Source organism: Crocuta crocuta, unplaced genomic scaffold, assembly GCF_008692635.1.
Source record: "Crocuta crocuta isolate KB4526 unplaced genomic scaffold, BGI_CrCroc_1.0 scaffold162, whole genome shotgun sequence".
Classification (NCBI taxonomy): domain Eukaryota; kingdom Metazoa; phylum Chordata; class Mammalia; order Carnivora; family Hyaenidae; genus Crocuta; species Crocuta crocuta.
Window position 1 is genome coordinate 2,135,104 of NW_027529433.1, and position 12,915 is coordinate 2,148,018.

General features: G+C 39.1%; 1 protein-coding gene across 1 annotated transcript in view; it reads left to right on the forward strand.

Moving 5' to 3' along the window:
* ACOT12 (acyl-CoA thioesterase 12) overlaps positions 1 to 12,915 on the forward strand; it is a 58,000-nt gene that overhangs the window by 28,944 nt on the left and 16,141 nt on the right. The window contains 1 exon segment of the mRNA XM_077759834.1: positions 5,170 to 5,305. Coding sequence (XP_077615960.1) covers positions 5,170 to 5,305 — 136 coding nt within the window.

Consider the following 12,915-nt stretch of genomic DNA (forward strand, 5'->3'; position numbering starts at 1 on the left):
TTAGAATCACCAGTATAGGAACTTGAATCTGTACTTTGCCAAAGCATGCCAGGGATCTGATGTTCATTAAAATTAAGACATTGAGATATGGTTTGAGGTCTTGCAAACCATTGTTGTTTCCCAGAGTGCCCCCACATCTCCAGACCCAGAGAATGAGAGACTATGGAGGTGACTGCAGATTTTCCATATCTGATAGAAAGTGACAGAAAGGAATTCATATCCCCATCCTGTCCCTCCCATGAAGAAGAACCTGAGGACTACCAAGCTTGAGACTTTTCATTTTGACTTCAGGGACTCATGAAATAAGAATATTATAGTAATACTTCAGTTAAGCCTCTGCTGAGCCTGAAGAACCTTTTTCTGAAAGCATTTCTGGGAAGTCAGATGCCTTATGGTGCTGCTATAATAGGCGTCTCAGATAACCTTTATTGTAAAATAGCTTTCCCAAACGAGTTATTTTCCAGTTAGTAATGTTCTTGTTGAGGGGCCCATCACAGAGAGAGCCACAAAAAGTCACTGGTTTGGTGTGAACCAACAGGCCTACCTGCATCTCTGTCCAAAGTGAGTTTGTTCCAGGATAAGACAGGCAGTGGTTAACTAGGCTTATTAGTTAATTCTTCAGTTGTATAGGCTGGATCATTGAAAGACTCACAGAACACCATAGGGTATGCTTGTGCAGGGCCTTGCTAAACTAGAAGAGGTTGCATAGCAAGAGAAAGAAAGCACAGGCAAACAGCAGAGAAGTTCAAGACTTCCAGGCATAGCTCTCTGTGTTCTTTTCCTTTATTATTATTATTATTATTATTATTATTATTATTATTATTGTTAGTTTTCATCATAATTGTACTCTTTAATCCCTATCCCTTATTTCACCCATCTACCCACCCAGCTCCCCTGGGTAGAGTTCTCTATAATAAAGAGTGTTTCTTGGTTTGTCTTTCTCTCTCTCTTTAACCTTTGCTCATTTGTTTTATTTCTTAAATTCCACATATGAGTGAGATCATATGGTATCTGCCTTTTCTCTGACTGTCTTATTTTGCTTAGCATAATACACTAGATCCATCCATGTAGTTGCAGGTGGCAAGATTTCATTATTTTTGATGGTGGAATAATAGTCTACTGCATATGTATATACCGCATCTTCTTCATCCATTCATCTATCAGTGAGCACTTGGGATGCTTCCAGAGTTTGGATATTGTAAATAATACTGCTGTAAACATAGGGATGCAAGTATCCCTCTGAATGAATGTTTTTGTATTTTGGGAGTAAATACCCAGCAATGCTATTACTGGATCCTAGAATAGGTTTATTTTTACTTTTTTGAGAAACCCCCTCTACTGTTTTCCACAGTGGCTCTAACAGTTTGCATACCTACCAACAGTGCACAAGGGTTCCTTTTTCTCTACATCCTCACCAACACCTCTTGTTTTTTGTGTTGTTGATTTTAGCCATTCTGACAGGTGTGAAGTGGTATGTCATTATAGTTTTGATTTGTATTTCCCTAATGATGAGTGATGTTGAGTATCTTTTCATGTGTCTGTTGGCCATTTGGATATCTTTTTTGGAGAAATGTCTGTTCATGTTTTCTATCCATTTTTAATTGGATTGTTAGTTCTTTATATGTTTTGGATACTAATCCTTTATCAGACATGTCATTTGCAAATATCTTCTCCCAATTAGTAGGTAACCTTTTAGTTTTTCTATTTTCTTTGTTGTGTGGAAACCTTTTATTTTGATGTAGTCCCAGTAGCTTATTTTTGTTTTTATTTCCCTTGTCTCAGGAGACATATCTAGAAAACTGTTGCTGTAGCCAATGTCAGAGAAATTACTTGCTGTGCTCTCTTTAAGGATTTTTATGATTTCAGGTCTTACATTTGAGCCTTTAATCCATTTAGAGTTTATTTTTGTATATGATGAAAGAAAGGCGTCCAGTTTCATTGTTTTGCATGTATCTGTCCAATTTTCCCAACACCATTTGTTGAATGCACTGTCTTTTTACACTGTATATTCATTCCTACTTTGTTGAGGCTTAATTGACCATGTATTTGTGGGTTTATTTCTGAGTTTTCTGTTCTATTCTTTGCATGGTTTTGAATTTCTTTCATCGGTGTTTTACAGTTTTCAGAGTACAGGTTTTTCACCTCTTTGGTTAAGTTTATTCATAGCTATTTTATTGTTTTGGGTGCATTTATGAATAGGATTGTTTTCTTAATTCCATTCTCTGCTGCTTTAGTATTAGTGTATAAGAATGCAACAGATTTCTGTACATTGGTTTTGTACAGTGGAACTTTACTGAATTCATTTTTCAGTTCTAGTAATTTTTTTGGTGGAGTTAGGGTTTTATACATATAGTATCATGTCATCTGCAAATAGTGAGAGTTTTGCTTCTTCCTTACCATTTCAGATACCTTTTATTTCTTTTTGTTGTCTGATTGTTGTGACTAGGACTGCCAGTACCATGTTGGATAGAAGTGGTGAAAGTGGATATCCTAGACCTCAGGGGGAAAGCTCTCTGTTTTTCATTCTCAGGGTCCTTTCAGTTATACAAAATATGCTTCATCTGTAGAGTGGAGAGCCAAGGCACAAGTTTACCAGGTGGACTTTTATGCCCTGCTGGTCACACACCTAAAACAGGGCTGTGTAGAGTTAAACCAGTGTAAGTTATCAAGTCTATATATTCCTAAACAAATTAGACAAGGGACTCCAGAGGAATTTTAGACTTGGAAGAGCATGTTGTGAATCACTTAGCTATTTCATATTCTTGGCTGAAGGTCAGTGCCAGCCTTTAAGGGTCCTGGAGGGTGACTTCCTCATGCACGCAGGTCACCAGACAAGCTTTTATGGCAGAGCTTGAACCGTTTGTTCTGTCACACCTTATTTCCAGGTTTCTGGAGGTCAGTTAAAGCTGTTTTCTGACCTATTGATTCTTTCAGTTTGCTTATTAGACAGTGTTTTCACTGCATGATGAAATTCCCAAATTAGAAATCTCTCTTAGTACATGATACCTTTTTCTAGAACATCTTTTTTTTTCTCTGTTTCATTTTTTTTTTACAAATAGTTTGTCAAATTAGTTTCCACATAACACCCAGTGCTCATCCCCACAAGTGCCCTCCTCCATGCCCATCCTCCCTCCCCCCCACATCCATCAGTCCTCACTTTTTGTCAGCATTCAAGAGTCTCTCATGGTTTGCCTCTCTCCCTTTCCCCCACCATTTCCCCCCTTCTTCTCCCCCTTGGTCCTCNCACTTGGCTGAATTCTTGGATCAGTTCTAGCAGGCTACTGGTGGAGTCTGTCGGGTTTTCCATGTAGAATATCATGTCGTCTGGGAAGAGTGAAAGTTTGACTTCCTCTTTGCCAATTCTGATGCCTTTGATTTCCTTNATCCATCTGGTCCAATGTGTCTTTCAAGTCCATCATTTCTTTATTGATTTTCTGTCCGGTTGACCTATCCATTGCCGTAAGCAGAGTATTAAAGTCCCCTGCTGTTAGCACATCCTTATCTATANACTTCAGATCTTTTCCTTTCTAGAACATCTTTATTCCTCCCTCCTTTGAGCTCTTAATTTTGCAAAAAGTAGAAAACATTTCATAGTAAGAATTCAGTGGATTCAAAGTTCATCTCCTCATTCATTAATTTGAAGAATTTTTTATTTTGTGGGCCTCTTGAAAATTTTAAAAATCAAGGAAAATTGATATTTGGGAAACTCTTTAAAGCACATATTATATGAAGAGTTAATTAAGCCTATATTGACTTTTTCAGTTTAAAGATATTTTAAGAAAAAAATTTAGTCAAATAACATGTGTAAAACATCCAGAAATGGTCTATTTAAACATTTTTTTTAAAATTTTAGTGTTTTATTTTTTAAGTGACAAAAACAGAGTGCAAGCAGGGGAGGTACTGAGAGAGATGGAGACACAGAATCCAAAGCAGGTAAATTTTTTTTTAGTTTTTATTTTTGAGAGAGACAGCACAAAATTGGGGGAGGGGCAAAGAGAAAGGTGGAGACACAGAATCCGAAGCAGGCTATAGGCTCTGAGCTGTCAGCACAGAGCCTCACACAGGGCTCAAATCCACGAATCGCGAGATCATGACCCGAGCCCAAGTCGGATGCTTCACGGACTGAGCCACCCAGGTGCCCTGATGCAGCATTGTTTTAGTGGCAAAATACTGAAAACAATCTAAATATGCACACAGATGATTTTATAACAAAATAATAAATGTTCATGATATTTAACTTTATAAATGCAATTTTCTAAAAACCTGGTTCTACCACCTGCCCCTGGGAGAATCAGAGTCTTCTTGGGATAACTTCAGTCCCTCACACGCTGTAGGAAAACTGGGATGGCAGGGTCATGGTGAGAAGAGCCACCCTAACTATCTTGCTCTGGATCAGGAGATGAGTGATAGCGCTCCTGTATCTAGAGACCAGGAAGGGGCTGCCACTGGAACAACAGTTCGACTGTGGCAGAGGAAGTGCCATTCCTGTGAACTCAGAGAAAAACTAAAATGTATGTAAAAAACTATACTGTAAGAGTACATCACAATGACAGCTATAACTTAACAGGACTAGGCCTTTCTACTGAAAAAAGAGATGTACATATCATTTATTTAAAGAAGATTATTTAAAGAAGATTATTTCCTGGGCACCTGGGTGGCGCAGTGGGTTAAGCATCTGACTTCAGCTCAGGTCATGATCTCACAGTTCATGAGTCTGAGCCTTACGTTGGGCTCTGTGCTGACAGCTTAGAGCCTGGAGCCTGCATCATATTCTCTGTCTTCTCCTCTCTCTGTCATTCCCTGCTCATGCATTGTCTCTCTCTCAAAAATAAACATTTAAAAAATTTTTAAGTTTAGTTATTTATTTATTCTTGAGGGAAAGAGTGAGCTCAAGCTGGGGAGGAGCAGAGAGAGGGAGAAAAAAAATCCCAAGCAGGCTCACTGTCAGCTCAGAGCTCAATGCAGTTCTCAGTCCCAAAACCATGAGACATGACCTGAGCTGAAATTAAGAGTTGGAAGCTTAATGGACTGAGCCATCCAGGTGTCCCCAGAAATACTCTATTTACTTTGAGTTGGAAGACAATATAACATGTAATTTGTTTTGCAAAATCCATGCTGTGCTTTTTTAATTTAACTAGGCAAGGAAGATAAATGTGTTTCTTTCTCTAGATTCATTTAAAACCAGTCACACTTCTGACTGAGCAAGATCATGTGGAACATAATCTGGCTTCAGAGAGAAGGAAAGTTCGATTACATCATGAAGATACCTTTACAAATTTGATGAAAGAAAATAGCGAATTTGATGGTCTGTAAATCTACTTATGGAAACTCTAATTACATGACTATGACAAACAGAGGGGTCCTTTCTTAGAGCACGCTTATTTTCACCTTGTTATTACAGTTCAGTGCTGGCAATGGTAGATGTCTTCCCCAACAAACTCGACGGCTAGAGAAGGAAGGGTCTGGCCAATTCAAAATATAAGTGCAGAAATCTAAGAACTCTTTAAATTGGAGGATCTCCAGGGGAGGAGAGAGGAAAGAAGGGTGACAGGGGCCAGGCAGTCCTTATTAGTAAGTACATGCTCAGTAGTGATCAAAGAATGAAGGAACAACAGCGCAGGGATATATCCCTCTGGTGCTTCACAGTTTACTAAGCAATCTCTCATTCAGATACTTGATATGAGCTGCTTATGATACCAACAGAGGAGAAAACTGAAAGTGAGCCATGAAGAGCCTTGCTAAAGATCACAGGGGCTATGAATGGAAGTGATAAGATTCTATTTCTATTTCCTGGCTCTTTTCCCAATAACACTGTGTTTGATGAACTAGAATGTCTTAGTTCTCTGGCTGTGAACCCCCAGGCTCTTGGAGGCCTTATGGGGCCAGAATGACAGGGAAAAAAGGGCCACTTTGCCCTTCCCCTGCCCTTCCTTTACTTCTGACCCCATCTCCTGCAGCCCCAGGGGAGACGACCTTTCAGGGAGAGCTAAGTGGTGAGGGGAAGTGGAGTGGTCTAGCTTGAGCCACTCTGCTCCCAGCAGTGGGACAGGAAGTTCATAGAAGGTTCAACTCTCCTGGGCTCCAAAGGCAGACACTGGTAGAAGAGGAAGGAAAGGAGAGGAGAAAGGATCAGAATGAGAACATTAAAAGACAGGAAGGAAGAAGAGGAGACATAGAGACATGAGGGGAGAGAAAAGGCAGAAGCAGGGATGACCTGTGTGTGGGGGCTTTTATTCTTCCCAGCATGACATCATCATGGCCCGGGGACAACCTCACAGATGACCTTTGGTTTGGCAAAAAAGGTTTTCAAAAGGTGCTATTCTTGCAGACCTTTTAAAAGACAATGCCCATTACCAAGCTACTTATTTTTTTTTTTAAGTTTATTTATTTATTTTGAGGGAGATCCTGTGGGCTTATGTGAGGGAATGGGGGAAGGGGAGAAAGGAAGAGAAGGAATCCCAAGCAGGCTCTGCACTAATGTGGGGCTCAAACTCATGAAGCGTGAGTTCATGACCTGAGGCATATTCAGGAGTCCTGACGTTTAACTGACTGAGCCACCTAGGCATCCCACAAAGCTACTTTTGAAGAAATGAAGACTTCATCATTAAATTACTATGCTGAGAAGAGTCTGTCCTTTTGTAAAGATGGTCTCTTTACCAAAATGTATTTTAAATGCATTTTGTTAAAATAATCAAGTGGCTGAACCATGAGAGCAAGGGCAAACTACAAGGAAAATTCAAGGTGGAAGGAGGCAGGACCTGAAAATATAGGACTGTGTCATGGAGGCTCTCTTAGGTGAGGCTTAGAGCCTTAACCTTTCTTCTTTCCTTGAAGAGAGCTGATAAAGATTTGGGCAGGGTTGTTGCATAATGAAGCTGGCACTTAATATGGTCACTCTGTGTAGAGAAGAGACTAGACGGAAGGAGACCAGACAAAGGGTGAGGAGTGACTACTCCAGGCCATGGTAGTAGAGAAAGGACGGGAAAGCCCAAAAATATTCAAGGAGTCAGATCAGCAAAATAGGGTCACTGATGCAGAGATGGGTGAGGAAGTTCAGGGTAACTCTCAGATTTCTGGTCTGAGCAACTGACTAGTTAATGGTAGTATCATTAACTGGCTAATGCATATGAGGGGCAGGAGAGGAGCAGATTTGATGAGGGGGATGATGAGTTCAGTTTAGTCTGATGTGCTTGTGGAACAACCAAAATGACAAAACCAAACAGAGGAGATTAATTTGAGACATAGCAGGTTACAAATGGTAATTCAAATGACGCCAGTACCTACAGTCACCCAGGAAGGGCTCATAGGGGTACAGGGGTGGTGAGCCAAGAGTGGAACCTGCAGATCATGGCCATTTAAGAGATGATCAGAGGAGGAGGATGAATCTATAAAGAAGACCTAGAGGAACTAAGTGGGAGGGATGCAGTCAGAACCAGAGAGACTAGCATCATAACGCAAGGGAGTAGACTTACATGAAGAAATGAGTGATCATCTGTGTTCCAGGAAGTGAGGAAAAAAAATGTCCACTGAATTGGGAATAGAAAAGTCATTCTCACATGCTATAGCCATTCACACGTAGAAGTAAAATGATCGTAATTGACTTCAGTTTCAGTTTGTTAGGAAGTTGGGCAGATCACCTCTACAGGCCTGGTTCAGTTTAGAATTATAGATTTTTGGGGACGGCTCGGTGGCTCAGTCAGTTGAGTGTCTGACTCTTGATTTTGCCTCAGGTCACGATCCCAGGATTGTGGAATCAAGTGCCACATCAGGCTATGTGCTGAGCATGGAGCCTGCTTAGGATTCTCTCTCTCTTTCTCTCTCTCTGTCTCTGTCTCTCTCTCTCTCCTTTTCCCTCCCTACCTCCCACTCCCTCAGCCTTCCCCCAACTTACACTATCACTTGAGTTTGTCTTGAACTGGACAACACATTCTAAAGGAAGATAGCTAGATCATCTCTGTTACTGAACCATGTTTTTAGAGAACTCAGGGTTCTAACATTGACAGTAAAATCAGAATTAGCTGAAATCTCTTTTTAGATTTTGTGTGATTGAAATGCATATCATTGAAACAGTGAAAAATTTGAGTCAAAATCATATGCTTTCAGAACAAAAGGGAAACAGATGAGATTAGATTATGTAAAAGCAGAACTTCTTTCATATGTGTTCTTGTACCACTGAGTCACTGTTTGGAAGCTTGGTTGTATATATATAGGAAAAGACTTCAGATTTGGAGCATTTTAATTATTTTTTTAGTAAAAAATCAAATCTTTATGAGCACTATTCTGTGTTGATCCTCTCTGGTTATGAGAAGGAAAACTAAGGCTAAAATGACTTTAATTCAGGTCTAAGTTCCTGACCTGAAATTGTAGAATGAATGCAAAATTGTCCAAACAGAATGATGACACAATGCTTAAAGAACATCCAAAGTACAAGTATTGAAATTGACCTCTGGACAGGTATACTCTTATTTGGAAGCCTGTAGAAAGGGTGGTTTGTTTACCATACTTGAGTATACACCTAGGAAAGCTATACTTCTTCACTGATTGGCAGTTATCTATAAATAAGCATGCTTCTGCACTGAGGTCACCAGTACTCAGTATATTTCTGCATACATGCTTATGCATACAGGGCCTGCCCTAGTACCCACCTCTTTGTATCCCAGTGTATGCCGTGTATGTCTTTATAAGAATCGAGTAGCCTTTTCTTTAAAGTTATCCCTCAGAAAAGAAGGAATTGCCTTATATTTATGTCTTTACAGTGTCTTCCATAATATATGGCCTATTCAATTTTTTATTATTATTTTAAATTATTTAGAAATAGGTAGTACATATGCACAGGGTGAAAGTTCAAAAGGTGTAAGAGGGCATTCAGTTAAAATATAAGACTTCCAGAGCACCTTAGTGGCTCAGTTGGTTGAGTGTCCCGATTTTGATTTTGACTCAGGTCATGATCTCATGGTCATGGGATTGAGCCCTGCGTCAGACTCTGCACTGATGATGTGGAGGCCGCTTGGGATTCTCTGTCTCCCTCTCTCTCTCCCCTCCCCAATACATACACATGTGCTCTGTCTCTCTTTCCCTCCCTCTCTCTCTCTCTCAAAATAAATAAATAAACATTAAAGAAAAGGTAAGACTTCTATCATCAGTATCTCCCAGTTACCCATTTCCTATCTTGAAAGACAACCAATATTACACACACACACACACACACACACTTAGAGTACAATATTCAAACATCAGTGCACTTTTCTTATTTTCATTTAACAGTGTATTTTAGAGATAGTTACATTTATTTTGAACAAAAAAAAGCAAGAGATAGTAACCTAAAACACTCAATCAGTACAGTTTTAAATATTAAGAGGACATCATGTAACAAAGTCAGTAATAGCAAAAAAAAAAGAAAAAAAAGTTGAAAGATTGAAAATTTCATGTGCCTTTTAAAGATCACTTTAGGAAGCAGTCCAGTTCTGATTACAGCAATGTGGTGGACTTAGTGTCTAGAACAAACTAAAATTTCTGGATAAAATATTTACAAACACCTTTCCAACACATCTCAACAGGCAGAAAAAATAAGAGAAAATCTTGAAGTCCAGACATAATTAGAAAATACAAATGCAGCAGTGTAAGGAGATAAAAAAGCTGGCATTTTCTCAGGACTCTGTAGTTACTAGAAAACCTAGAACTTGTGTTTTAATGGGCCTGCATAGGCTTAGGAAGCAAAGCCAGTGGCCCATGTTAGGTGGAGGTTAGATCAGAGACCGTTATACAGAGCTGCAAACCTAAAAAAAACAATACTCTCAGTGAATCATCTGGAAAAATCCCAATCCTCAAAGAGCTTTGGTAGGGATGTTTTCCTATTTCAGCTTTAACCCTAGGGAAAATAGTCTCAATTTCTCTTTGAGAATTCAGTCACAAGTGCGTTCTTATGTAGATTTGGTATCAGAATTCACATCACTTGTTTGGACTGAAACAGACCAAGTGAAATTTACTGTGAAGTGGCACTGTGTTATAGTACCCCCAGGTGGTTGGCAGCCACAAATGCAAACCTCTGGAGAAATGACTTTAAGCCCAGCTCTCAAGAATTCCCACAGATACAGATCCAAGGAATATGAACTCCTAGTCAAAAATCCTGAAAGATAAAAATAAATAAGTCACAAAAATCCAGAGGAGGCACCCTCTGAAGGTGCTTTGAGGAAGTGGCCCCTTTGAGGAGGCCCACAAGGACTACAATTACTACATTTATCGTATAAAGAATATTAAGTAAGAACGTTAATATATTTTAAGAAATAAAAGAGAATCGGGGTGCCTGGGTGGCTCAGTTGGTTAAGCCTCCAACTTTGGCTCAGGTCATGATCTCACAGTTTGTGGGTTCAAGCCCTGCATCGGGCTCTGTGCTGACAGCTCAGAGCCTGGAGCCTGCTTTGGATTCTATGTCTCCCTCTCTCTCTACCCCTCCCCCACTTGCACTCTGTCTCTCTCTCTCAAAAATAAATAAACATTAAAATATTTTAAAAAAGAAATAAAAGAATCAAAAGTATTATTCAGGAATAAAAAAATTACCTAGAAAGTTTGACAAAGAAACAAAGAGGATTTCTATACAAAAATATATATCATAATTTAAATTTAAAGCTCAGCAAATGAATTAAAGAGCAGATAAGACAGGAACTAGAAGATAGATCTGAAGGAGTTACCTAGAATGAAGATGGATAGGCAAAGAAATGGGAAATATATGAAAGATTTGGATACATAGAGAAAGGAGTAAGAAGTCTAAAATGCATCTAATCAAAGTTCCAGAAAGAAAGGATAAAATAATGGGAGAGAAGTAGCATTTGAAGCAAATGACATAGACATTTCATTCAGAGGTAATGAGAAAGTTTGATACCCATATGAAAAGATGATGAACCTCATTAATCAGGGAAATCCAAATTATAACCAATGTAAGATATTTCACACGCACAAAACTGGAAAAGCTTGAAGAGTCTATAATATTGTTTAAGTGAAAAATGCAAAGCAGTAGGAATTCTAGCAAACAACATACAAAAGTGTACATAAGTATATTTTGTTATCTAGAAAATTCTCTTGAAAGTAAGGACTATGAATTTGGAGTAAATCAGGAAAATTAAATTTATTCATTTATTCATTCAATAAATATTTACTAAGCACCCAGATTCAGGAATCATATTATAATTTAAAAAGAAAACCAATTCTTGTCCAAAGGAGCTTCGGATCTAGTGGGTCAGAGAAAGATCACACAAAGAAACATAAAAGTATCATTGTAAAAAAAGGTGCATGTGTGAGCTCATACATGAGAATTAGCTGTTAGAATTGGGAAGACTTTCCTGAGGAAGTGATGACTAAGATGAGCCAACATGAGTGTTGGGGTGGAAAAGTTTTACTCTACTCTGTAAGCTTCTTCTAGTTGGTATGAGAATGAAATTGACATGAGACATTAACAGGAGAAAATCAAACAAAAATTTAATTACAGTATACTGCCTGTATACATGGGAGAGATCCAGAAAAAATGAGTAACTAATTGAAATGGCAAAAGCTATCACCTTAAATACCATCTTCAGCCAAAGACAAAAGATGATATTGGAGGTGGTGAGTCTGTTTTGGGAGGTTACTGAAAAAAGCAGAGTAAACAAGGATAAGGTTGTTAGGTAGATTTAAGTCATTGTCCTCTCTGGTAAATTTCTAGATTCAGAGTCATCCTCCTCTTTCTGGTACAGCAAGGGAAACATCCTTAAAAATAGAGATTTTTCTTATACACATAAATGTTTCTTACTAAAGGATACCTCCTACTGGGTTTTCAGAGCTTCTTTTCTATCTATGGTTTCTTAAAAATAATGAGCCCAAAAGAAGCAACATGCCAAAGAGGCATATCTTGGGGTGGTAAAATTTACTTTCCTATAAAAATAGGGGATAAGAGGTAAGTAGAAGAAAGTGGTAGTGCTACTGGTAGAGAGAACAACATGTGCAAATGCCCTGATGTTGAAGACAGTACTTAGGTATAGAACTGAAAAAAAGACCCTCCTAGCTAGAACAGAGAGAGACTGAGAAAGAATATGATGGGAGGAGATTGGTAATAGTGGCAATCAGACTAGCTGAGATTGGAGAAGTAGACACAGACCAGACAAGGAAGGAAGGACTTCCCTAGCCAAGAGAAGGATTTGGGCTTTTATTTATTTTTTTTATTTTTTAAAATGTTTTAATTATTTTTGAGAGAGAGAGAGAGAGACAGAATGTGAGCAAGGGAGGGGCAGAGAGAGGAGACACAGAATATAAAGCACTCTCCAAGCTCTGAGCTGTCACCACACAGCCCAGCGCGGGGCCTAAACTCACAGACTTTGAAATCATGATCTGAGCCGAAATCGGCCACTTAATCAACTGAGCTACCCAGGCGCTCCTGGGCTTTTATACTAGGATGTTTCTGGAAGTTTCTGACACGTTTTCAAGTAGAAGACTGAAATGATCAGCGAAATGAAGGGGAAAAGAATTAAAAGGCCATCAATTAATTATATGTCTAAAAATCTCATGAACAAATGCAGTTCAGGTCTTTGTAGCCACACTTCTCTCTCTCTTATATGTGACTGCCAAGAATGGCCCCATTCCCATTTCCCAACAGCTGCCCAATCTGTACTCTTACACTTCAAACTCAGCTCTGCCTCTGACAGGACAACCGAGATGGTCCCCCTGATTTGTAAATCCTCCCTCTACCGCCTCAACAAAGGCACACAAGATTAGGCCTAGCTGAGGAGTCACTAGATGATGCAAGAGCACATAATTGAATACATTTTACTGCTTTGCATCCAGAGTAAATGATTTCTCCATTGTTGAGAGTAAAAACCAAATTGTCGGTAAATGAAGCAGATATGATTCAAAGGAAGCAGGACACTGAGAAGTACAACTCATTGTGCC